Source organism: Macaca fascicularis, chromosome 4 (genome assembly GCF_037993035.2).
Source record: "Macaca fascicularis isolate 582-1 chromosome 4, T2T-MFA8v1.1".
Taxonomy (NCBI): Eukaryota; Metazoa; Chordata; class Mammalia; order Primates; family Cercopithecidae; genus Macaca; species Macaca fascicularis.
The window spans coordinates 133,120,597-133,148,381 of NC_088378.1; the positions used below are offsets into that span (position 1 = coordinate 133,120,597).

The 27,785-nt window shown below is 40.4% G+C and overlaps 1 protein-coding gene across 12 annotated transcripts in view; it reads left to right on the plus strand.

Annotated features, from left to right (window-relative positions):
- Positions 1 to 27,785, plus strand: part of BTBD9 (BTB domain containing 9) — a 506,404-nt gene that overhangs the window by 133,185 nt on the left and 345,434 nt on the right. The window contains exon 7 of one of the 12 annotated variants that reach the window (XM_074038165.1): positions 20,077 to 21,955. The exons of 9 other annotated variants lie outside the window; for them this stretch is intronic. In XM_074038165.1, coding sequence (XP_073894266.1) covers positions 20,077 to 20,092 — 16 coding nt within the window. In that variant the 3' untranslated portion in view covers positions 20,093 to 21,955. Of the gene's footprint in view, positions 1 to 15,502; positions 16,822 to 20,076; positions 21,956 to 27,785 lie in introns of those variants that run through there. 2 more of the 12 variants (XM_074038163.1, XM_074038161.1) reach the window with 2 other exon arrangements.

Sequence of the window (27,785 nt, forward strand, 5' to 3'; positions counted from 1 at the left end):
AACTCCTGACCTTGTGATCTGTCTGCTTCAGCCTCCCAAAGTGCTAGGATTACAGGCGTGAGCCACCATGGCCAGCCCAAGAGTTCCCTTTTTATATATACTGAAATTCAGTTGCATGGGGGATTTATATTAATTTATTTATTTTTTAAAGACAGAGTCTCACTCTGTCGCCCAGGCTGGAGTGCAGTGGTGCGATCTCGGCTCACTTCAACCTCTGCCTCCCAGGTTCAAGTAATTCTTCTGCCTCAGCCTCCCCAGTAGCTGGGATTACAGGTGCCTACCACCACGCCTGGCTAATACTGTATTTTTAATAGAGATGGGGTTTCACCATGTTGGCCAGTCTGATCTCAAACTCCTGACCTCAAGTGATCCGCCTGCCTTGGCCTCCCAGAGTGCTGGGATTACAGGTGTGAGCCACTGCACCTGGCCTCCATAGGGGATTTTAAGTTGGCAACTGAATGTAGATATGTGGAATGTAGACGTGTGGAAATTAGAGGTTTGGTCCATAGATAGATACTTAAAATTCATTGGCATGTAGATTTGCTTAAAGCCATAAAAATGAATGAGATCACCTGGGAAGAGGATACAGAACTAAGCCCTGAGGAATGCCAGTATTTAGTGGTCAAACAAAGGAGATATAACTTGTAAGAAAAAATTGAGAAAGCAGCTTATGAGGGAGGAGGAAACTCGGAAGAAGGTGGAATCGTGGAAGCTGAGAGGGGGTGCTTCAGGAATGAAGGAATAAGCAACTTTGTTAAATGATTCTAATAGAGTCAGAAAAGTGTCTATGAATTTGGCGTCATCTAGATAAATGGTTGCTATTACAAAAGCATTTCCAGTGTTTTGGTGGAAACAGAAGACAAGTGAAAGGAAGTAGAGCCATAGCAATTGCACTGGGATAGACCTCATTCATTCTTTTAAAGGCTGTACGATGGTTCATAGATGTTTCTACCATCATTTACTCAACCTTTCACTATTGATGAATGTTGGGGTCCGTGCCGGGGGTGGTGGAGAATGAAAGAACACACAAAAGACAAAGACACACAGAGAACATGGCGGCCGCGCTCAGAGCCTCCGCCTCACTTTATTTATACTCCATAAACCCCACGTCAGCAGAAAGAATGCAATGCAAAACAAACTTTCTTTTCCCAGATGTAACCTTCTACTCAGTTCTTTGTTTCTATGCTCTTCCTTATCTGCCCGCCTTCTTGGCGCCTACGGGAGTTCATTAAAAGTTCAATTGGAGATACTGTCCTTGAGCCCTATCTATTCTCAGCATACTGTTTTCAAAGGCCCCTGCAGATGAACATTCCCTTTGTTTTCATTTTTGTCACTGAAAATAATACTACAATAAACATTCTTGTCTCTGTCTCTGTGTTCATCCTTACACACTGGCACATGTATTTATATAGGAAACATTCTAGGAATGGGCTTCCTGGGTTGAAAGATAGGTGTATTTTATATAATTTTTATATTGTTAATAACTTCCCCAAAAGCCTAAAACAATTCACATTTCACCAGCAGTTTATGAGAGATTGATGATACAGGAGAAGAGGGATCTAACTGACAATGACAGTGCAAAGTCCTCAAAAGGTAAGAGGAGATGTGGTCTAAAGTTCAGTGGAGGGATTGGACCTTCATAGGGCAAGGGAGGAAGGAAAATTGTATGTAGTTTGGGTGGTAGTCACGTGAGGAAGTTCTGTAGTCTCAGTAAAATAATAGCAAATCATCAGTTAAAGAGGAAGTTACTTGGAAGGCTCAAAGCACAAGAATTCCTAGAAAGTAGGAGCAGGAGTGGAATAGGATTGCTGAGTCGTGCTGCATTTGAAATACAGTCCGATTGTGTGGTTTTTCTCTAGCTGTATGAAGTTACTTGGGCTTGTGCCCAGAGAAGATGGATACCTGAGATCATCTAGGGCTGGAGTTTGCCAGGCAAGTATGATGGAAAGAGACGGACGGGGAAGTGAGGGCACTCTGCAAGGGAATGATTATATGTAGACCATAGTATCTAAACTGAACAGAGGAGGGAAATGAGGGCAGAAAGGGGTTGTGAGACTGTGGCAGGATCCGTGGATTAGAAGGTTCAAAGAGGGGCAAGAATTTTTAGCAGTGTGGACACTAAAGCAAATGAATAGGAGGGATGGGAAGAGCTGTTAGAGTGTGATACGTTTGCATTTAGATTTTGGCAGAGTTATGATTTTTCTTGACCAACTGAAGGAGTTGCCCATGGATTTGAATCACTGAGGTATAGCAGAAGAAAGGGTCCCTGTAGATGAGGAAATGAAGGACCTGGGAGTCAATATATTGTTTGCATAGTGTCCATTATTGTTGGCGTGTGATGCCAGCAGTAGGAGTGGAGGAAAAGTGAGCCAGGAGTATGAGTTTTTAGTTTGGTGGGATGAGTGTGAAGTTGGTAGGTAATGGTGACAGGTGTGGGTGGAGCTAGAACTGTGAAAGGGCAGGGAGAATTGCAAGCAAAAAGGGATGAAGTGGTTTGAGAGTAGTAGGGGGGAACAAGGACAGCTGCCTCCTCTATCTCCTGGCTCTGGGATTTATGGGGCATTAAGAGAAAAAAATAGTAACTTGAGAGGGCTGTTGGGGAAGCATGTTTAACTGCTAGCAATAAGAAATCAGGAGAGAGAGAGGCTGGAGAGGGAGAGATTGAAGAGCAGAGCTGCCTGAGAAGGGAGAACAGGTAGATGGGCTGTAAAGTCTTGGTGGAGAGATTAGCCTGGGCTTTCTCCTGGAGAGAAGCAGGAGGGCAGCAGCCCTGTTTGTAGGTTGTTGGCTAGAAGCTGCCCCTCCTCTTTCATTTCTGCAGAAAGCAGCGGGAACAGCTGCTGAGAGTAGGGCGATGGGGGATTGGGTAGGAGACATGAGAGGAATGGAGGAGGTGTGATGTAGCTGCTGTGGAGAATGGAATAATAAAAGTGACACATAGAAAGAGCATCAGGAGATAGCAAGGCTTAGCTGAGACTGGAGAGTGAGTTAGGCATAAACTCGCTTCCCTCCTTTTTCATTACACATAGAATGTCAGTTTCCCCCGTCTCCACCAAACTGAAATAATTGCTTTCTCATCTGTTTCCATAGTGTGGAGCACCTAATTTTATATCACTTATCACATTGTGTTACAGCGATTTACCTGTTTTCCCTTTCAGAGTGTGAGTTCTTGGACAGTAAGGCTTATTATCCTCTCTTCATGATCACCTAGAATAATGACTGGAATATAACAGGCACTCAGTTAACGTTCATTGAATTGAATCAAATTGCACAAGTATGGTCATTTTATTTTCTAATAGCTCTTTCCCTTCATGAATCTGATGCCATATATTCTAAACAACTTACTCATTTCCGTGGGCACAGTGTACTCATTAACGATAAGCCATCCTATTTCTGTGTTACGCAAGAGTAAGACCTGCGCACAAGATGAAGAGATCCCGCTCATCTCTGCAGGCTTGGTATTAATGTATTTGCCTTGGGGATTTCTGTCAGCAGAATGTTTGCCCCATTATTGACCTTGGTCAATAGGACATTCTTGGAGTCCTCTTCCCTTAGCGTTCTTTCCCTTCAGAGCAAAGGGTACTGGTCTTTGTGATTTGAATGCGTTAGGAGGCTGGACATAGAAGAGAAAGCTTTTCTTGTAATAAAAACCCAACAAGCAAAATTTAAAAATCACCTTGCTTCCAAAATGTTGGAAATACTTTACCAAAATGAAGAGAATACACCATGGCAAAAACATTAGTTTGCCCACTGATGTGCTCGTATTGTTTCGTGGGTAGGAAAATGAAGGTAAATTAAGTGTTATTCATATTCCATGTCAGTAGCCAAAGCTCTGAAAGGCTTCTTTAGGTTCCCTCTCAGACAGAATTATAGAATCCTCAGTTAGAACGGACCATGGTGAGCAGCCGGCCCAGCCACCCATGCCAACGTTTGAATCCCCTTTACAACATCCCCATCTGGCAGGTGTCCAGCATCAGCATCTCTAGGGATTAACAGAGTTCTTGACAATAGAAACCAGCTTCTCATTGACACCAGGATATTGCAGATTGCTATCTCTATAACAGTAGTTCTCAAACTTTTGTTCCCAGGAGCCCTTTATACTCTTAAAAATTGTTGAGGAGCCCAAAGAGCTTTTGTTTATGCAGGATATATCAATATTTACTTGTCTTAAAAATGCAACAGTAAACCCATTACATGTCAATATAGATATCATTTTTGATGAAAAATAACTGTTTAAAAAAATAATTTAATGGAGAGAGTAGCCTTGCAAGTCTCCTTAATGTCTGTCATAATAAATAGAAGACTGCTGGATTCTGTATTTCTCATTCAATCTGTTGTGACAGAACAGGTGATGGAGCCTGTGGAAAGTTCAAATGCACAGACATGGGAGGTAAATAACTTCTTTGAATTCAGAAGTTTTGTTCTCACAGACCTCCCAGAAGGGTCTCAGGGGACTCCCAGGAGTCCCCAGACCACATTTTGAGAACAGTTGCTCTCTTACACACCAAGGGATGGGATTCATGATGTCAATTGGCAGGGCCTGCAGTGAAAGAAAAACTAGATGCAAAAAGGGGCCAAGAAAAATGTCCTTACATTTATGATCAACAAGTATTGAGTGTTTACCATGTGCCCAAGTGCAAAGCATTGAAGATGCAGGTTGAGTGTCCCTTATCTGAAATGTTTGGGACCAGAAGTGTTAAGGATTTTGAACTTTTTTTGATTTTGGAATATTTGTATTATACCTACTAGTTGAGCATTCCTAATCCGAAAACCTGAAATGTGAAATGCTCCAATGAGCGTTTGTCTTTGCGCATCATGTTGGCACTCAAAAAGTGTCAGATTCAGGAGGATCTTGGATGCTTGGATCAGGGATACTCAACCTGCACTAACACTTGCGTCAGGTGTTCTCTGTCTTCTTCAATGTGAAGGCTCCTTTTGGCCTAAAAAAATGTTAGAACTGTAAGTTAACTTTTTTACTTATAGCATCCATTGAGAAAGTGACAAAAAGCAACTGTGAATTTAGTTCTGGTTTTAATAAATTTATGTTTTATTCATCACAGCAATATCTATGGACATTAGGTAGAAAATTCACTGGAAAATGAACACACTGTTTTATACTTTATACATTTGGTCTTCAGTCAGTGCTTTGTACCCATGGAGATTTGCAGAACCCTTGCAGATATATCTGTGCTTGGCCTATGTACCTGCCATGCCGCCTATGACCCACAGGTTGGGAACTGAATTCACTCATCTGTTCTTGTCACCAGCATTAAAGACATCGAGTGATGGATTTGTTTTGGGGTTATTTTTAAGCCATTAAGACTTCTGATGCCTTCAATTTAAGATGGCCAGGTATCATAAAGAATTTATGCATGCACTTCCGGGGCTTCTGGCTCTCTTCACTGTCCTTATCTTGCTAAGAGCAACAGATAGGCATTTGCAGATCAAGCACTCTCACCCACCCTGTAAGATGTTGCTCAGAGTTAATGGAAGAGAACCGTGTTGAGAGAGTTAATACTGAGTTAGAGAAAAGTGGAAGTGTGGTAATAGTGCAAAGGGAGGAGTGAGAAATTAAATGGTATCTTTTTAGAAGTCTGCCTTATTGCAGTCTGCATTGCTCCTTGGGGATTTTTCTACTGAGTACAAGAAAATCAGCAAGCACTTTTTGAAAAACCCAGATGAAATTACTGCCATAAATTTTTATTTTTTTTTTCATGGTATAAAACCCTTAATTTAGATGGGGAGGGTTTATTACCAGTGTTTTCTTGGCATGGCTAAGTTCAATTAATTTCAGATGACAAGCTCCAGGTCCCCCTTACTACCACCCCTCTGCTGCCTTTTCCTCCCCCCTCACCCCCAATACGTGGAAAATGCAATTTGTTATTGGTTTGCCTTTGGCTCCGGAGACCTCATTAAGGGCCTGAGAAAGAGATTCTATCTCTCTCTCTTTGACACCTTTCTATTTTCTGCTGGATTCAGACCATTTGCATTGCCACATGTTAAGTATGTGTGGTGTATGTGAGGGGAAGGTTAGCAGACAAGTAGTGATGATTATACCTTTTAAATATTGATTTGAAATGACTGTTGCAAGTTAGGAAATTGTTAACTGCAGTATTCAACTAAGATACGGAGCTCAGCTTAAGATGATGTCTCTGAAAAGAATGTGGGTACATTTAGACAGGAAAACTTATTCAGCTGCTCTGACAGTTCACATGTAACATACCTGGTTGTTTGAAAGCAGGAACAAGATGTCAACAGAATATTGTATTTACTCACAGTCCTAAGACATAGCATGCTGCACCTTCAAGTTCGTGTTCCTATCAGAATACTGTGAGCAAATGAGGGAAATAATCTATGGTGTTTTGTTTTTCTCTGCATGGTAATATAGAATCTATTGTAGTGTGAATAAAATAAGTCACAAGAGATTCATTACTGTTTGTGAAGTGTACTGTCTGTGTCTTTCTGCATGGGATTCTTTATTTTACTTACAAAGCAGATATAAAAATTAGAATTGAGATGATAGAGAATATATATTGCATAAATAAGCAATTTAAACAGAAGTTTTACCATTATAACAAATAAATACCGTGCTTCAGAGGTTGGAGATTAGAATCCTGTTACATTAAACGCTTGACAATTAATTAGCTATTGTCTATAAAGTTCCCAAGATGACAAGTTACTTAAATACTATTATTAGGAGTAGCTGGATTAGTAATAATAGTGTTCAAGTGCCATGGGCAACAATGAGGAGATTTTAAAAATAAAGAGAAATGCATGTGATCACAGTCAGAGTGATTTGTGTGCTGAATGCAGAGCGGGCGGTCCCTGGGAGCAGTGTTTTCTGAGACTGCAGTGTACAATGGGCAATACTTGGCAGTGTGCTGAGGAGGATGAGATAAAAGTGCTTAATTTGTTAATATTTTTTCTCTGTTTTTTTGGTGTATTGCTTCACCTCTTGTCAAAATAGTGTTCACGTAGCAAAATTAAAGAGAAAATAAGAAAGCTGACAGAAAATAGGCTCAGCAAAAGACCAAGTATAAAAGATGAACCTCTAGCAGTTGCTGACAGGCATTGTTTAGACTCCAGTTATGTTAGATCATTCATTACTATGGCTTTTTTCTTTTAAATGGCACATAATTGATGTGGATAAAAATGTGTGGGGATTTAACTTGATTGTACAGGTTTTTGTTCTGTGGAATTTATATCTTTAGGGCTCCATTTGTTTTGAATGTAATTTTTGTGAGAAAATCAACATAGAACCGAGGTCTGCCTCAGTATCAGTTGGGGTCGGGTGTGGGGGATTACCAAAGTAGAGGATATCCACATCCTTGGTATGGATAGCGAAGCTTACAAGAGGAATGGTCCGGGGCTTCTTGGTTTTCAGAATCAAATAATTTTGAAATTGGATGGTGTGTAGAAGTAGTGGTGCTCACCACACATTTCGTGTATCCCCTGATGTTACCCAGCCTTTGTTGCTGTTGGGTTTGGGCTTTGTGACTTGCCCAGGCCAATGAGCTGTGAGTGGAAGGGATACACGGCTCTTCTGAGACAAGGCATTTAAAAGCTAGTGTTCCCCTTCCGTCCCTTTCTGGGTTGCTTCTTGCTTTGTATTTTTTTTAGTACTAGATAGAAAAGATAGAACCATACAAATTTTGAAATATATGTGCCTCTAAATAATGAAAGAAATTTAGCTTATGTTATGTAGAGCTGTTTAGTACGGTCTGTGTAGAAATACACTTAGCATTCTCTTGCCCATGAACATGGAGTGTGGACAGCAGACTCCAGCTCTGGTGTTGTGACTCATCCTTGATACCTCACCAGTCCTCGAACAACCTAGTTGTGGAAAAACTGGGATAGGTTGGATTTGGTTTTAGATATTATAGACGGGTGCCTCAGGCAACTGAATTTATACAGTAAACCACTTTTGTAAATGATCAGATTTCTGTGTCTGATAATTTGTTGGGAATCGCTTGGATGTTGGTTGTGCTAGAAATTCGTATTAATGTGAAAGACACTTTATGGTGATTGTTTCCATAAAGCCAACAAGATTCAAACATAATAGTATTGAGACCAACGGGCATCTCAGCCTTACGTCCATTTTTCAGCATGCCTAACACACATTATTCTTACTAAATGCCTCTTTCTATAAACCTAGCTGTTGCTACCTCAGTGGGTTGCTTGCAGTTTGACTGTAGCCTAGCTTGCTTAATTAAGACTTAAAATAATGCCTTTGGTTCTGCCTGGGACTTGAGAGAATAGCCAGCTCTGAAGCCTTTGCTTGCTGTAATGGTTGCTCAGTAGTTGGAGTTTTGTAGCAAAAAGGTTTGGAAATCCTCTACCATACAGTGGTTTTTATTGTTAATAGGTCTAGTTGTAAGTAGTCATCCTTTTTGACATCAGTTCCTTCTTGCTGAATACTTTATTCTTCTCACTTTTCTTTTCCTTCCCCTTCATCTTTTCTGCTCTCTCCTTTCCTCCCTTCATTCCCTTTCTCATTCTGTTTCTTTCCGTATAATGAACTGGTAAATTTGCAAAAAGGGACTGCATACTGCTGCCATGTGTAGGGTCCGGGAAACCTGATCATTTTGAAGAGCTAGCCCATTCTAACGCTATGGTTAGGAAACATCTTACTGAATGTTGCATCTTTTGTGATGCATGAAATGCCAGAGAAAATATAGCTTGGGGGAAAAAAGTGTATTCTTGGGACCTGCATTAGAGAATATAAATCACAAATCAATATAAAGTTCACATAATACTAGATCATATACCGCAACTGTATGTGACAGCAATGGGAGGTGGGAAGTCCCCTCCCTGTGTGCATCTTGAGAAATACACTGTGTTTATTTGGTACAGTTGCATATTCATTTCTAACAGACTGCATCCTAAAAGAATTGGACTTTTATAGATTCCATGAATATTCAGAGAGTCACCAAAACCAATTTTGTCCTTTACCTTATGTGTCTAGACCCATCTGTCATTTGCTTGCTAGATGGTCGTAGTTCTGTATTGTGACATTTGCCTTTTGAGAAAAAGGTATTTCCCATGTTGATAAGCGGGGATGCTGGTACCTTTGCTCCCCTGGTTGAAAGTTTCCACCCTCAGGGTGGATCTTGGTGAGAGCATATGTGTGTGGCTAGGCCCTGACTACTTTGCTGTCTAGCACCAGCTCTCTTAAGCTTTTAGGGCATTGTTTTAGACACTAACGAAGCAAGGGAAGGCATGATGGCTGTTGCCACTAGTAAGTCATCAGGGTACTTGGCAAGCTGGCAAAAGCTAGAAGCCTTATTCATTTGCATTTTAATTGGAATGACCATTAGCCAAAAGCCCGACTTTTTAAAATTGTCCATGGAATCTTTTTTCCCTTTACCCTCTCATTTTCCTGAAGCTGATTTCCATTTCTCTCTCTCTCTCTTTTTTTTTTTTTTTAAGAGACAGGGTCTTGCTCTGTTACCCAGGCCGCAGTGCAGTGCAGTGCAGTGCAGTGGTGTGATGATGGCCTGCGGCAGCCTCAACCTCCTGGGCTCAAGCAGTCCTCCTGCCCCAGCCTCCTGAGTGGTTGGGACCACATGTGTGTGCCACCATGCCCAGCTAATTTAATTTTCTTTTTGTAGAGACGGAGTCTCCCTGTGTTACCCAGGCTGGTCTTGAACTCCTGGGCTCAAGCAGCCCTCTCACCTCAGCCTCCCAAAGTACTAGGGTTACAGGTGTGAACCACTGCACCTGGCAGATTTGCATCTTCAGAAAAATGTGTTTCTCATCGTTTAAAAACTCTCGTGTCTTTGATACACTGTTTTTTTGTTTTTTTGTTTTTTTTTTTTTGAGATGGAGTTTCGCTCTTGTGGCCCAGGCTGGAGTGCAATGATGTGATCTCGGCTCACCAAAACCTCCACCTCCCAGGTTCAAGTGATTCTCCTGCCTCAGCCTCCCTAGTAGCTGGGATTACAGGCACGTGCCTCCACGCCCGGCTAATTTTGTATTTTTAGTAGAGACGGGATTTCTCCATGTTGTTTAGGCTGGTCTTGAACTCCCAACCTCAGGTGATCCACCCGCCTTGGCCTCCCAAAGTGCTGGGATCACAGGCATGAGCCACTGCGCCCGGTGATAAACTTAGAAATCTTACATCTCCTTTAATATTATTTAAAATATTATAAAAAGTAAGAATTGTAATAAAAGAAGGCAGTGACGGCCTGAGAAGGATGCCGTTTCTTTCCTTCAGTCACGTGAGTCATGTGCGAAAGTGGGGCTGCCTTGCTTGCCCCAAGTGTTTTTCCTGTTCTTGCCAGTGGCAGAGCACCGAGGAGGTCACTTTCACATCAAGCCTCTTCAGCTGCTTTGTTTTCATGATGAGCAGAAAGCCTGCTTTGCAAATGTTGTGTATTTTAATTTTGAAAATGCTTTTTTAGATGACACACGTGCCCATCTCTTCCCTCCAAAAGATTCTGATATGACTGCCATACCATTTCTCACCACCTCACTGTTGTTAATACTTAAACATGGAGAAACACATGAAAGTAATTAAGATGGGATAAGTAAGACATTCTTATTCATAAGCATATTCTATCTGTCTGCCACCATCCCCATGGGGCTATGGTATTGCACCTCCTCTTCATTGTCTTACCGCCCTCCAGATGCACCTGCACGGTACTTTGAACCCTGTCCTCCAGTCATACTTGGATAAGAGGAAGCCAGCCTCACTGGTTCCATCACAGTTCTAACTGCTCTGTAGAGTCGTGTGGTACCTTAAGTAATATGATTATGTATCGAAAAGCTGGGTGCAACCAGTAGCATATGAAGCACGTAACAAATGCCAATTCTGTTCCTTTTCCGCCCCTTTCCAGAATTCAGTGTTTTTGCTTCCAGAACCATCTTTGGGTCTTCTAATGTATAAAGGACAGGCTTTTTATAGATGAAATTTTGAGTGGGTTTTATTGATTCACCCATGTGACTCCATACCTGCTAACTCTGGTTCCAGTCCTCCTTCTGGTGAAAACAGGTCTTCTGCATTCTTTTGTTGGTAAGAATAGATGGAGAAGATAACTAACATTCTTTGAAAATCTCCTATGTGAGTTTCAGGCAGTCAGACTTAGTATTTCATTTGCGTCATTACAATGAATCCTCACCACATCCCATGAGATGGGAACAATTATCTTCATTTCGTAGATGAAGAAACGAAGCCCAGAGATGTTATTTGCCTATTTTGGTCTGTAGCAGTGGAAACAAGATGCAAGGCCAGAGCCATTGTTCTTGACATTATATATATAGATTTCCAGTGAAAGGAATGATTCTTTCAAACATGCTTAAACTTTTCTATTTGGATAGGCAGAAGAGGGAAAAAATAGCTAATCATTATTAGCCTTTTGACAATAAACTCCCTCATTCTACCTAGTAACTATTTGGTGTAGGATCTGCGGCAATGCTTGTAGGCACCAGATGCCTTGCCGTTTTTATTTGGCAGACCAAGAATATAATAAATGTTTACTCTGTGGCGGTAGTTATGAAAAGTGGAATTATGATCTCTTTTCATGTGAGAAGTCAATGTCTTTTCAAGAGTAGAAATACTTTAGATTGACCTAAGGGAGCTTTTCTGGTAACCTGGAAAGGTAACCAAAGGTTTATCTTTTCCTACCTCTACAGGAAAATATTTGGATCCATTTTAATAAGGAGTTGTAATAGTGAAAGAATGTGCATACAGTGAAATCTTTTATACTGTTATTTAAAAACAGAAATGTTCACATATAGAAAAAATGGGTAAAAGATATGCTTTACAACTTTGAACTCACCATATGTGCTTATCATGATGTATATCAGGCAAGATAGAGTTCCATAATTTGTATGATCTTACTCTGGAGTTTGGATTTTAACACTTAAGAATTCATTATTACTACTCTAGTGCTGGCATTCGCCATTATCTGGGGCTTATAGAGAATTCCCTCTCATTGCAATTGTCTGTGTCCACATTAGGTTTGTTTTATTTTGTTTCGCTTTGATTTCTTTTTTACTTTTCAGAATATTTCTGAGGAAAAACAAATCAGATTTGAATAGAAGAATTTTAATTTGGTGAGGGGAATTTGGCAATAGAAAGATGGTTTGATATTGAAAATATGTGCTGAGATAAACAATTATATTAAAAGAGAAAAGAAAAGAAAAAGCTAATGTTATCAGCTTAACACCGTTCAACATGAAAAGATTTGCTACTGAACTGTCCTTTGAAACTGCATTTCGAAATTTAGCCACTGGAGGGCGCTGTGCTACTGCAAACCACTTATTAAAGTCAGAAGTCATCAAATCTCTTCATTTTTTCTTCTCAGTAAAAAGATAAAGGATTTATATTCTTGTAATGCCAAATCAGTTCATACTTAACATTCAGCCTTTAGCTGTGGAAACTTGTTTGAATGACAGTAATGGCTTCATTTCAAGTTATTTAAATGTTTAATGCTGTGTAATTTACTCAAATGTGTGTAATCCTTTATTTAACTAGATGAAAATAATATACTGTTAACATTGTTTTTAGCATTAATTAATGTGACTAATTAAAGTTAAAAACACTAAAACCAATTTCCCTATTTTGTTGCATGATGAGACTGTAGAGTTTTCCTCTGGCCCAGTCTGGTTTGGGTTCAGTGCTCGTCTCCCCACAGCTGGCTCCATCCCCACACGTATCCCTGATGTTTTTGTAGTTAATTTGATTTCAGTGTACCAACGGCTACTCTTGGTAGCAAAACTGACTAACTATAGATCCTTTTCCTCCTAAAACCTGTCTTTGCAATGACAGGAATTTCCTAACATCACTTTGTTATTCCAAAATGAATATAGCAATGATTGAAATCACTGAATTACTACCAGCACTTAAACAGAGAGAAAAAAGACCAAAGCATGTGCTGACATCACTAGTCCTGGCAAATAGGAGATGAGTGATAACTCATTTTCCTCAGGAAAAGGGAGAACCTCAGTATTCCTGCCCAAAGACCCTGTCAGCACAAACATTGTTGTCATCACTATCAATAATAAGGAAAAACAAAACCAAAAGCCCCTGCTGTTTTCGAAGCCTTAGTCTGGTCTTGGAAATTGAGTATAAGTCAAAACCAGGTAACACGTTTCTGACCGCCTGTGTGTACTGCTGTGCTGTGTTACATTAGAAGTACCTATTACGGTTCTGTGTTTGTAGGCATAAATAATTCTTTCTCATTAAACATAGCTCCTCCAGGGTTTCAGAGAAAGGAACATTTTTACCTGGTGTAATTGTTGATAAATATCCTTTATTCAAAGTAATTGGTAGGTTATAGCACACTTCCTTATTATTTTAAACTCTATGGAATTTTTGTGTATACGTTGGACACTTTTTTTTTTTTTTTGCTTTAATGAGTAGCATTGAATGGGCAATTTTTAAGGTTAAAAATGCAGAAGTATCTCATTTTTAGATCAAATTCTAGATTAGAATTGTCTAGGTTTTAAGAACAGCTACAAACAATTTGCCAACTCCTTCACATAGTATTTTTTATCATCATGTAATTTTTTAATGCATGGTGCTGTCTTATTTTGTGAATGAAATCTTAAATTGAAAGTGTACATTTAATTTAGAGCAAAATGCAATTTTATTATTATTTAGCATATTGACACTGTTTTTTGGTTTATCAACAATTAAAAAAAAGAATTTATATGCTATTTGTGCCACATCATAATTTTCCTTACCATAAAATGTCAATATTATACATACACACAAAATAGTTCTCTCAGTTGATTAAAACAAATCATCAAAACAAAAAATTATGTTTATTCTTACATGTATGCCATGTAGCACTTTTAGGAGATGAGTTTATGAAATTCATGGAGGAGAGGATGATGTAAGTTTAAAAATCATTATTTTAGTTGCTTTATTCTTCTCTTTTAAATTCATAAATAACACAGGTGGCCTGTATTTTGAAAAGAGCCCTTTCCTCCATTTGAACTTTTTAAACACTGTGTTAGGTAGTAGGTGTAAATATTATCTCCGTTTTATATTGAAGGAAATGGAGCCATAGGAAGATGAAAATTACTTTCCCAAGATCATAGAAATAGCATGGGCTAAAGCTAGGGCTGAGCTTCAGTTACCTGCTCCTGGTCAGTGTTCCTTCCTGCACATCTCCCTGCTTTAAAAACTTGGGGTGCAGTCCTGAAGGGGTGCTGTTGAACCCTGAATGGAGACTGTGAACTGAGATCCCAGGAAAGGCCTTTGGATGGAAAGGCTGGTCTTTGTTTTTTTGTGTATTATAAACTGACTTAAGCTGTTTCTGTGGGCCCATTTTCTCATCTCTACAGTGGGACCCAGTTAATCTTTTTTCAGTTGTATCGGCAACAGAGTAAACAATAATGGAGTTTTAATTTATTGAGAACTTTGAGCCTGAGGGTAAAAGCTATTTGTAGTGTAGTTTTTGCCCTTCTGTGTTTTTTGGAAAAGGAAAGTTACTCTTTTCTTTTTATTTACATGAAAGACAGCATCTTTTCTTTTTATTTACATGAAAGACAGCAAGCTTGAAAAAAGAAAGTATTGGAAGTGAACAGATGAGGCATCCTTCATCACAGAAACACAAGGAAATATTACTGTAATGATTCTTTTTTTTTTTTTTTTTTTTTTTTTTTTGAGAAGGAGTCTCGCTCTGTCGCCCAGCCTGGAGTGCAGTGGTCGGATCTTGGCTCACTGCAAGCTCCGCCTCCCGGGTTTACACCATTCTCCTGCCTCAGCCTCCCGAGTAGCTGGGACTACAGACGCTCGCCACCTCGCCTGGCTATTTTTTTGTATTTTTTTACTAGAGACGGGGTTTCACCGAGTTAGCCAGGATGGTCTCGATCTCCTGACCTCGTGATCCACCCGTCTCGGCCTCCCAAAGTGCTGGGATTACAGGCTTGAGCCACCGCACCTGGCCTACTTTAATGATTCTTAATACACTCCATAATTATTCTTAATACACCCTGTTGGACCAGGTGAAAGACTCAGGATTTGGTTTTTTTCCTTCGTTGACTCTTTGCTTTGTGGTTTCTTCTCATTTGAGAATGAGATTTTTTTTTTTTACGAATGTATTTATTGGTGTGTGATAATAGATAGGCTAATTTTTTAAAGAGATGCAATGTCATCAGTGTTTGACTGCTAACATTAAATTAAACGATAAATTAGGACATAACATTTCCTAAAGACATTTTATGTTTTAATCAGTGCTAAAATGGACAGGATAAATAACTACTAAAGTAGCAATAAAGTGAAGAAAACAAACAGGTGTTACTACTTAATTTATGCAAGAAAAAATAATTGTTAAATACACATAAATAAATACTAGTTAGTTAGCAATGGTAGGTAGGGGCTTTAGCTCATTAATGTGATTTCTCATGACCCTATGTCACCTGGACTTAGGACTTTGTTGGTGGCACCCACAACACAATGCCACTATTATGAAACTAACACCTTGCCTTTCTTGCCAGCACCGTAATACTTCAAAGCACATATTATTATTTCACAATATTGTGTTTGCAGGTATTTCCAAGGGACAGAGGACATCACTTTCATCTCTACTACAAACCTGCCAGACTGTCTTGAGACCATTTCTTCTCCTATGCTTGAGTTTCGTTGTCTTTCGTCCCTTTTGTTTTTATGATCTAATATATACCGGCCCTCAAGGAGATCTCTCTCAACATGATGACCCTCATGAACAGCTTTTCCCTCTTACCTCAAAACCTGCACCACTTTTGTCATCCACATCCCTTTTGGATCTTTTTATTCTGGCGTTTATGCCCATATCCAACATTTATAGTCCCCCACTGGCTTAGAGGAAGTCACAGTCAGATTACCTGGTGCCATTTCTGGGAAAAATCTATGCACTAAAATTAAGCCCTTTTTCGGTTTTGGTTCTCTGCTGCCTTTGACCTTCCAGATCATGCTGATGTACTTGAAATAAATTCTATAAGCTACCTGTCAAAAGGGCTGCAAGTTTTCTCCTGTCAGACATTTGTTTTTACCGTCTCTCACCTTCTTCCCTTTTCTCATTGACAGGTCTCTCTGGGGTTGTGGATTCTGACTAGCCTGGAACATCTAGCACTGACTTCCCTTCTTTCATGTGTCAAATAAGAATGAGCATTAGAACTGGATGTGTTGGCCAGGCGCAGTGACTCACACCTGTAATCCTAATGCTTTGGGAGGCTGAGGCAGGTGGATCACCTGAGGTCAGGAGTTTGAGATCAGTCTGGCCAACAAGGTGAAACGCCATCTCTACTAAAAATACAAAAATTAGCCGGGTCTGGTGGTACACACCTGTAATCCCAGCTACTTGGGAGGCTGAGGCAGGAGAATCACTTGAACCTGGGAAGCGGAGGTTGCAGTGAGCCGAGATTGCGCCACTGAGCTCCAGCCTGGGCAACAGAGCAACACTCTGTCTCAAAAAAAAAAAAAAAAAAGAAATGGATGTGTCTTTTGAGATTGTTTTGAGATTGTAGTGTCCACAACTTTCATTTTATTGATAGAGGGATCTGGTACCCAGAGAGAATGGGAGATTTGCCTAAGGACTTGCAGCAAGCAAGCAGCAAACCCAGGACTAGCATCTGGGCCTCCTGACTCGTTGTGCATCTGGTAGTGTTTCTACTCCACATTCCTTCCATCTGGCCACCACTGAGTGGAACCTCTGCAGACTATGCAGGTTTGGGGGATTTACACTGGCCGCTTTTTAGAAACTAATAGGTCAGCTTTGGTAGATCATCCTTTATTTAGCATTACAAAGGACAAATGCAGGGGATTTGACTAGCTGGAAATGCTACATTTCTGGATTAAAACAACAACAAATTAAAAAGACAAAATTAAAAGGCAAATGGCATGGTGGGAAACATACAATATTTATGATAGAAGAAAAGGTTAAAATCTTTTCTGTTTGACTTTTATCATCAAAAAGAAGATGAACACCTCAGAAGAAAAATGAGAATAGGACATGTGACATTGGGAATAGACAAGTCACAAAAGATGGCATATAAATAAATGCCATGTGAAGAAAGGATCGACGTCAGTGTGAAACGAGAAATGCTTATTAAATGGAAAAATATTTTGAATAATGCTCATAGTCACTGTTGGTGAGGGTGAGGTAAATATTCTTTCTATAAGCTGGTCCTGGAAGTTACAGAAATTATTATACATATACACAGTGGAATTGTATAATGTTAAAAGGTTTTAGGAAAATGTACATGACACAAAAATGCTGATGTTAAGTGAAAAAAAATGCTATAATTATTTACTTATTTATTTTTGAGACAAGGTCTTCTCACTCTTGTCACCCAGGCTGGAGCGCAGTGGCACAATCATAGCTTATTGCAACTTTGAACTCCTGGGCTCAAGTGATCCTCCCACCTCAGCTTCCCTAGTAGCTGGGACTACAGGCATGTGCCACCATGCTCAACTAATTTTTAAATTTTTTTGTAGAGATGGGGTGTTGCTATGTTTCCCAGGCTGGTCTCAAACTTCTGGGAATATTCTAATTTTTCAAATGGCGTATGTGTATCTGCATTTTTAAAAAAGCTGTAAGGGCCAGGCACAGTGGTTCATGCCTACAATCCCATCACTTCGGATCACTTTGCAGATGGATCACTTGAGCGCAGGAATTCAAGACCAGCCTGGACAACACGGTGAAACCCTGTCTCTATAAAAAGTACAAAAATTAACCAGACATAGTGGAGCATGCCTGTAGTCCCAGCTACTTGGGAAGCTGAGGCAGGAGGATCCCGTGAGCCTGGGAGGTCGAGGCTACAATGAGCCCTGATCATACCACTGTACTCCAACCTGGATGACAGAGTGAGACTCTGTCTCATAAGGAAATAATAAAATGTTGAAAATATTTTATTACTGGATGGAGAGATTATAAATAATTATTCTCTTTAATTTTTTTGCATTTCCTTATTGAAAAATAATTTTCATAATGAAAATTCTGTAATGAATGTGTACCACTTTTGAAATTCAAAAAAGCATTATAAAAAAAGAAACATTAATTTTTCTTAACAAAATGGATTGAGACTTCACCTTCAGATCACACATTCTTTTCAGAGCTGCTGGTTTTCATCTGACCTTTTAAAAAGCTGTCCACCACACCTTGGTTCGCAGAGCATGTCTCTGTAATAACGTAAAGGCCTCATTGGCACAGTGAGAATAGACGTGGCCTGGGGCCCGGAGACAGGACTGTGCTATGCTGACACATCGCAGCCTGAAGTCATTGCCCCGTCCCGGTGTTTCTTCATTTACAGAGCTAGAGGGCATTGGCCCATAGTTTCCATATGGTTCCTTGCGGCTCTAAAACTGGATAATTGCAATTCTTCCCCAAGCTTCGCAGCATCTTCTTTTTCTTTTTTTGTCCCCTAATATCATCTCATTGATGCTAAGTTGAGAGGCTAGATCCATTTTTAAATCTGACTCTGGAAATCTTTGTTGTCGATATTAAAAAAAAAAAAAAATCCCTTGGACACTTGAAAACCTATAGGGGCTGGGCATGGTGGCTCACACCTTTGGGAGGCCGAGGTGGGGGGATAGCTTGAAGCCAGAAGTTCAAGACCAGCATCACAGCAAGACACTATCTCTATAAAAAATACAAAAATTAGCCAGGGGTGATGGCATGTACTTGTAGTCCCAGCTATTTGGGAGGCTGAAGTGGGAGGATCGGTTGATCCCTTGTCTCAAAAAAAAACAACCTTAAGGGAATAGCTTTTTCTAACTAGGGACTTTATTATCTATTACACCTATTTCATACTTCGTGCACCCATTTTTAAGATCTAGACCAGAGGTCAACAGCCAACGTTTTTGGTAAAGGACCAGATAATAACAATTTCAGGTCTTGTGGGCTACATAAAGTCTCTGTTACAAATTCTTCTCTTTCTAAACAATACTTTAAAAATATAAAATTTATTTTTGGCTTGCAGGCCATAGTTTGCTATTCAAAACCTTAAAGGAGCAAGAAATTGTTTTAGTCATACCTGGTGATACTTGCAAACTCGATCCCCCACCACCAACCCCCACCTTCTTTCTTTCTTTTTCTCTCTCTCTCTCTTTTTTCTTTTTCTTTTTTTCGGGGTCTGGCTCTGTCACCCAGGCTGGAGTGCAGTGGTGAGATCTCAGCTCACTGCAGCCTTGACCTCCCTGGACTGAGGTGATCCGCCCACCTTGGCCTCCAGAGTACTCAGCTGGGATTACAGGCATGTGCCATCATGCCCAGCTAATTTTTGTATTTTTTGTAGAGATGGGGTTTCACCACGTTGCCCAAGCTTGTCTTGAACTCCTGAATTCAAGTGATCTGCCCTCCTTGGTCTTCCAAAGTGCTGGGATTATAGGCATGAGCCACTACACCCAACCTCCCCCCACCTAAGATAGGTCTTCAGATTATAAATAAAATAATCCCTCAGAAAGATAGAAGATAATTTATGTAATGGATAACCACAAGCACATAATTTTGTCTAGTTCCTTAAATGTCTTCATAACCAGAAGCTCAAAGATGAAATCTAACTTACGGGACTGTTTTAAATTGTTCTTCATATTGTGTCCTTAGAATCCTAGATTTGGGTACAGATTCAAATAGTTAACTCTCATGCTCTCAGCAGGGCCCATCTAAACTCTCTCTTGTAAACATAAGGGTTAAGCACAGATTTTAGAGTTAGATGGACTGAATTAGGTCCCAGCTTGGTCATTTACCAACTATGTGACCATTTCAAGTTAAAATGAGAATAGTGCTACAAGCATACCCCTTTTTGTTACACTTTGCAGATACTGTAGTTTTTTGTTTTGTTTTGTTTTTACCAACTGAAGGTTGTGGCAACCCCGTGTTCAGCAAGTCTTTTGACCTTATTTTTCCAACAGTATGTGCTTACTTGTGTGCCTGTGTCACATTTTGGTAATTCTCAATATTTCAAACCTTTTAATTATTATTACATCTATTGTAGTGATCTACAATTGATGATTTTTGATGTTACTATGGTAATTTTTTGAAATGTCACAAACCACACCCATAGAAGAGAGAATTTAATAGATAAATGAATGTATTCTCACTGCTCCATTGACTGGTTTTTCCCCCATCTCTCTCTCTCCTCCAGTCTCCCTATTCCCTGAGACACAACAGTATTGAAATTAGGCCAGTTAATAACCCTACAGTAGTCTCTAAGTGTTCAAGTGAAAGGAAGAGCCACATCTCTCTCACTTTAAATCAAAAGCTAGAAATGATTAAACTTAGTGAAGAAGGCATATTGAAAGCTGAGACAGGCTGAAAGCTAAGCCTCTTAAGACAGTTTGCCAAGCCGTGAATGCAAAGGAAAAGTTCTTGAAGGAAAGTCCAAGCACTCCAGTGAACACAGGAATGATAAAAAAGCAAAGCAGCCATTGCTGATATGGAAAAAGTTTGAGTGGATATGAATAGAAGACCAAACCAGCCACAACATTCCCTAAAGCCAAAGCCTGATTCAGAGCAAGACCCTAACTCTTCAATTCTGTGAAGGCTGAGAGAGGTGAGGAAGGTGTAGAACAAAAGCTTCTAGCTAGCAGAGGTTGATTCATCTTGGAGCTAGCAGAGGTTGATTCATAAGATGAAGAACAGAAGCCATCTCCATAACATAAAAATGCAAGGTGAAGCAGCAGCTCCTTATGTAGAAGCTTCAGCAAGTTACCCAGAAGACCTGGCAGCACATTTTCAAGATAGATGTAATAGCCTCCTGTTGGAAGAAGATGCCATCCAGGACTTTAATAGCTGGAGAGGAGAAGTCACTGCCTGGCTTTAAAGCTTCAAAGGACATTTCTGATTCTCTTGTTAGGGGCTAATGTAGCTGGTAACTTTAAGGTGAAGCCAGTGCTCATTTATCACTTTGAAAATCCTAGGGCCCTAAGAGTTATGCTAAATCTGTTCTGCCTGTGCTCTGTAGATGGAACAACAAAGCCTGGATGACTGCACATCTGTTTACAGCATGGTTTCCTGAATATCTTAAGCCCACGGCTGACACACCTACTGCTGAGACAGAGCAATTCCTCTCAAAATATTCCTGCTCATTGACCACATGCCTGGTTACCCATGAACTATGATGGAGCTGTACAAGGAGATGAATGTTGTTTTCGTGCCTGTTAACACAGCATCCATTCTGCAGCCCATGGATCAAGGAATCGTGTCAACTTTCCAGTCTTATTATTTATGAAATACATTTTGTAAGGCTATAGCTGCCATAAATAGTGATTCCTCTGATGGCAAATTCCTCTGATTCCTCTGATCTGGGCAAAGCAAATTGAAAACCTTCTGGAAAGTATTCACCACTTAGAGGCCATTAAGAATGTTTGTGATTCGTGAGAGGTGGTCAAAATATTAACAGCAGTAATTGCAGACTGAAGACATGACTGGATTGCTGCAATCTCATGAAAAAACTTTAATGATTGAGGAGTTGCTTCTTATGGATGAGCAAAGAAAGTGAAGATAGAATTCTTGAGATAGAATCTACTCCTGGTGAAGATGCAGTGAATATTGTTGAAATGGTAGATTCTAGAACAAAAGATTTAGGCTGTCACACAAACTTAGTTGATAAAGCAGTAGTAGGGTTTGAGAGGATTGACCTCAATTTTGAAAGAAGGTCTACTATTGGTAAAAATGCTGTCAAACAGCATCGTATGCTACAGATAAATCTTTCATGAAAGAAGAGTCAATAGATGCAGCAGACTTCATCATTGTCTTACTTTAAGAAGTTGTCACAGCCACCCCAGCCTTCAGCAACCACCACCCTGATCAGTCCGGCAGCCATCAACATTGAGGCGTGATCCTCCACCAGCAAAAAAGATATGACTCACTTGAGACTCAGATGATCGTTAGCATTTTTTAGCAATAAAGTATGTTTTAATTAATGTATTAATCTGTACTTTTTTAAGACATAATGCTGTTGCACACGTAATATACTACCATACAGTGTAAATGTAATTTTTATATGCACTGAGAAACCAAAAGATTTGTGTGGCTCGCTTTATTGTATGGTCATACACTGAACCCATGACATCTCCCAGCTATCCCTGTACCTGTCTCATAGGGTTGCTACAAATGTCAAAGGAGATCAGGCTTGTAAAACAGCCTTGGCAGAGGTCTTGGCACAAAGGAAGCACACAATTGATAAAGGATTACTGTTACCTCTTTTTGTTTTAAAAAGATATCCAGTATTCTTCTTCAGGAATTGATTATAATCTCAAATAGTAGTCAATCCCAGGAAGTGTTTTCATAAATCTAACCCATATTTTATCTACTCCAGAACTTTCGCCCAGTCTGCTGAACCTGTAATCCATTTCTTTTTATTTAATCCTTATTAGACATTTAAAAAACAACTAATGATTACCCCTGAAGAATAAAAATATAACACTTCCGTAGTAATTCTAGTTCTAGTTTCATAGGTCTGATTTTCCTGTGCACTAGTTATTACATCTCACCTTTAGCTTCTGTGCATGTCTGCAGTTGAAGAGCAAAGAGCTGAACACAGGATCCTAAACAAGGATTTCATCATCATTTGATTTATCCATTGAGTAACATTGAGTATAACATTTTAGTATACACCCATGATATACTAAACACTATGCTTGGAAGTAGACATATAGCAGTAAACGAGATTAAGTTGTTGCTTAATGCAGTTTACATTGTAGTAGGGGAGATAGAAAAATGAGACGTAAAGAAATAAATATGATACTGACTAGTCATATTTTGACGAAATTGGAATGGGGGAATAAGCTAGCCAGTGGTTGAGTTTGGGGAAGGATCTCTTGAGCAGAACGGTCAGGGAAGGCCTCTCTGAGGAAGTCAATTGAGCCAAAACTTGAATTACAAGAAGTTGGCTATGCAGGAATCTAAGGGAGAAGTGTTCCAGGCTAGTGAACAGCAAGAGTAAAGGCTGCGAAGTGAGAACTAGCTTGGCATTTTTGAGGAACAGAAAGAAGGCCATGTATGTCTGAAATCTGGTGGGTAGATGGTCTGTAGGGTGTTGGGAGGAAGGTATATTTAGCAATGAGGGCAGACAGGTAGACAGGAGCTATGTCCTACAGGGACTTGATAGTGTGGAATTCTAAGGATGATGGGAAACCATAGAAGGGTTTAAACCGGGTGATGGTAGTTTAGATTTTTGAAAGATAACTCTAGTGTGATCTAGTGTGAGAATGGACTATAGGGAAGACCAGATGGCAGGTGGACAAGGAAAAGTGAATAGAAGTGACAGAATTTTCATGGAAGTCTCAAAAAGTCAGTCTTTCAGTATGGGGAGGGGAGATGGGAGTGGACAGTAGGTAACAGAAAATCGACTCCTGGATGTAGCAAGATAGAGCTTAGTGGTGTCCTTTAAGAGCCATTTCCATGGAGTCAAGGGAGAAGGGAATAGAGGCTGAGGAAATAGGGGTGGCAACACATGTAGAAGATAAAGTGTCACTGGGAGGGGAAGCAGAGAAATGATGAAGAGGTTGGAGGGGGACCTAGGGTCAAGGAAGGATGATGTTAAGGTACGTGTGTGGATTGGAATGATACCACAGGGAGGGAGGATTTGATCATGCAGGAGAGTGGATATTTGCAGGGGCCATGTACCTGATTATGGGAGAGGGGCTGGATCTCTAGCTCAAGGAGAAGATTGGCTTCAGGTAGAATTGAGGTTCCTTCTTTTCCTGTAACAGGAGGAAAGGCAGAGTATGTAGAATAGATGTGCACAGATTGAAAGGGGCAAAAATGGAAGCCTTACCTTCATGGTGACAGTGCTTGTGCCTTGCTGGGTCTTTGTTGTATGTCATGGCCTCAAGCTTTATTTTTGCTGGTCCACTGAGTTATTTGTGCTATATGTATTCTTTTCCTACCCAGGCCATCTATCTAAGATATAAATCTGTTTACATGTCTGTCTCCCCGACTAAACTGGCATCTCTTCAACAAGAGTAGTTATCTTTGTATCTCTAGACGTAGGTCAGTGTTTGGCAAGAACTCAGTTGAAGGAATGACAGCTACATCAGTAGAAAGGACTCATATAACAGCTACACAAACATGCGGTAGAAAGGAAAGTAATTCAAGAGCATGAATAAAATTAAGTGTTTATATCTTAGAATAATTAATATGATTTCTCTTTTTTAAGTGGAATAAATTGTTACTGATCACCAGAATTGAGGAGTAGCTAGAAGTTAAAAAAAAAAAAAAAAGAGAGAGAGAAAAAGGATCACCTCACTACCATTTGGAAGAAGATGGACTTTTAACAGCCCCTTTCAGTAGGGATGAGTTAGTGCCTGGCATGCTTTGGTGGGAAGCACAGTTCTAGGTTCAGGAGAAAGTGAGTATCAAACGTGTCTGGGAAAAGCAAATCCCAGTGTAATCAGCTTGCTTGTGGAAGATTAGCAGGGGTTGAGTGAGTAGAGGGCTTAAGGCAAGAGTAAATGTTAATGAGAGATGGCCTAAGCAGACTTGTGCCAAAACGAGTGAGAACAATTTGACAGGAAGTTCAACTGAGCATGTGTAGCTCTTCTCCAAATGCTTTCTTCTTGGACTGGGAAGAAACACAACAAAACAAAATAGTTACTTTACTCTTCAACATTATACAGCACATCCTAAATGAAACATGACTTTCTGAGTTACAAGCTGCCCCTGGCAAAGAGGCTGGTTATAATCTCAGTGTGTGCCCTGAAATTAATGTTCTGTGGGCACTCCAGATTTGTGTGACGTACTGTAAGTTATATCCAACTAAACTGTTCTTTTAACTGCCTGCATTAAGCATCATGAAATAAGTTGCACTGAAAGGAACCACCTGAATAAAGAAGCTTTTGTACCTTTGTAAGTCCTCACTGCATGACCCCAGGTCACTGCTGTTGAACTTGGGAGCTTTCTCTCCCACTTTTCACTCTCTTGCCTTTAATGGATGGGGGTCTCCACACCAGGTTTTCTTTCTCTGTCATCTGCCCGGTGCTAGCAAGTGGTGCTACGAGCCTCATTAGGGGAGGGCGGGTAGTGTTGAGGCAGGCACTGGCCCCTCCCTCATGTGCCCCGCTTCCCAGAGGCCGATGGGATACCAACTGAAAAGAGGTCGCGAGCAGAGCTGCTCACCCCAGAGTTCATTTTCTCTAGACTCATTAAAATGCTGCCTTCATATTTCCCTTGGATTTTTACTTTTCAAAACACTTTATGATGTGCGGCCTCATTTTATTTTACATTAAGCTGACAACCTAACATCTCACCAAGTATCAACTGGGAATACAATTTTGCACTCACTGTGCTGTGCCATCTTGCCAAGTTTTGTCTTTGTTACTTAGCTCTCATTCAGAAAGGAATTAATTTGAATTATATGATGCTATGGTTGTCTCCTTGAAGAAGGGCTAGATTCCTGCACACCTTGGGAAAGTATCTATCTGTGAATGTACTTGAATCTTCCAGGCTATATGCCATTCTTCTCTCTTCTTTCCCTTCACATCATCATGGGCTCTTCTCATGTTAGAATAAATCTTTCTGTTTTGCCTCTCCCTACTCAATGGGATTTCCAAGGGCCCATTGTTTCTGTCTTCACTTCCTTTTACCTGGGAGAAGCTGATACTGATGGAAAGGCATTTTTGAGTCTAGATATAAAGCTCTTTGTTTAAACAGCATTTTTAAAAGAAGAGAATTTTTACATTGCCAAAGGTGCCCAGGTGTTGCCTTCCTTCCCCATGAGGATTCTGCACAGAGCGCACATTCATACCCATTATTCTCTTAGTGTCAGCCTGTGTGATGGCTATATGCTGTCTTACCAACACTACGTTCTGTTCGGGAAGCCCCAAATCTTGGATGGGCACTGGATCTAAAACTGGCACTGGAATCATCCACTCAGAGGAAGAAAGATTGAGGTCAGGTGGGGAGTGAGACAAGCAAGTTGTCAGGCTTCTTTTCAGATGGTTCTCAGAGACACTTCCGTTACTTAGAACATTGGGTTTGGTGGGGGGTTTTGATGTGTTCTATAGCTGAGCTACAAGCAAAATTAGAGCTTTTTATTTATATACTACTTTACATGGAGATAGTCTCAGGGTCCCAGTTAAAGCACTGATTTCTTGAAAAGAGTTTGATGTTCCGTCCTATGCTTAATTTAAATGAGAGGCTAAAAGCAGATTGTGTCACCCACCAATGCCCATGTGACAGGACTTGCACCAATCTGACCTACACTTTCACAAGAGCTCCTAAGCAGAGTGCTGTAAGAATATCTGTGGGTCTTCTGCCTTAACTCCAGGAATGGCAGAGATGAGCTACTGTTTATTGAGCACCAACATAGGGGAGGTACTCTGAGTGTTGAATGCATACTGTCTCTCAGCCCACAAGAGCCCTGCAAAGGAAGTGCATTGCTCCCCATATTTATGGATGAGGAAGCTGAGTTATCAAGAAGCTTGCCCAGAGTCATGCAGCTAGCAAGGAGCAAGGCGGGGTTTCAGAGCTACGTTTATCTGTTTCCAAAGAGTACACTCTCCCCTCAATCCCAGTGGTGCTTCTCAAGTAAATCTTAAGTACTGTATTGCTTTTTTCCCTTCTATTTCTCTTACAGTCTATAGAAAAGAGCATTTATTTAAAGATTTTAGTGCTCAGCTGGGCACAGTGACTCATGCCTGTAATCTCAGCACCTTGGGAGGCTGAGGTGGGAGGATCACTTGAGCCCAGGAGTTCCAGACCAGCCTGGGCAACATGACAGAACCCCTTCTCTACCAAAAATACAAAAGTTAGCTGGACATGATGGTGCACAGCTGTATTCCCAGCTACTCAGGAGGCTGAGGCAGGAGGATTGCTCGAGCCCAGGAGGTAGAGGTTGCAGTGAGCCGAGATCGTGCCACTGCACTCCAGCCTGGGCGACAGAGCCAGATCTTGTCTTTTAAAAATAAAAATAAAATAAAAAAAGATTTTAGTCCCCCTTATAACTTGAGGCTTGGATTCTGAAGTGAAAGTTGTTGTCCTGAGATGTGTTAATTGAGCAGTAGTAATACCAACTACATCAGTGGGACTTGGTGGCCCAGTCACACATGCGGTCAGAAAGGGAGTGTTACCTCATGCAGCAGTGATTCAAGCCTGGGCTTGGATTTTAAAATGTTGAAAACTTTTGAAGAAATGGGATTTTTTTTCTTCCACAGATTGTAATAACTTTTCCATTGTACCATTCACATAATCACCACCTCATGTTTGTCGTGTAACCAATTCATGTTTTTACTAACATTGAGGAAATAATTTTTTTTATGCTTCCTCCTTACTATCAGTTTCTCCCATCTACACCGTGTGGATTATCAGATAAACAGGAAGGTCAGTGCTCGCTTAACCAGGGTTTGGCCCGTGCTCAGTGAGTGGGAAGGCATTCTGAGAGGAGCTGGAGGGGTTGTGTGTCTGAACCCCTGTGTTTACATTGGGCCCCTGTCAGGTTCCACTGACTTTTCATTGCGTATTTGGAAACTCTCTCATAGCCAGAGCAAAGCCCAGGGAAAGCTGTACTCCTGTGGTGTTGGTCGCATTCTTGTAGTTTCCATTTGATAACAGCATAGTTTACAGAGAACTTTTTGAGCTTTTGGAGAACTCCTGAGACTTATTTTGTCTTTGCCTGCAGCCAAAATAATGAAGCATTGTCAGTCTATTTCAGCAGCACTTCTTCAGGTAGAATGTGATACTATTTGGGATGTTCGGATAGACCAAAGAGAACACAGATTGTAGCTCCTCCTGGAGCTATAATCCTGGTTTTATATATGATAAAAGTGAAATGGAATTTTAGCTCACAAGACATACCAAGGCGACTTGGTCATTATATGTAGCAGCCTCGCTTATAACTTCCAAAGTTTCCTC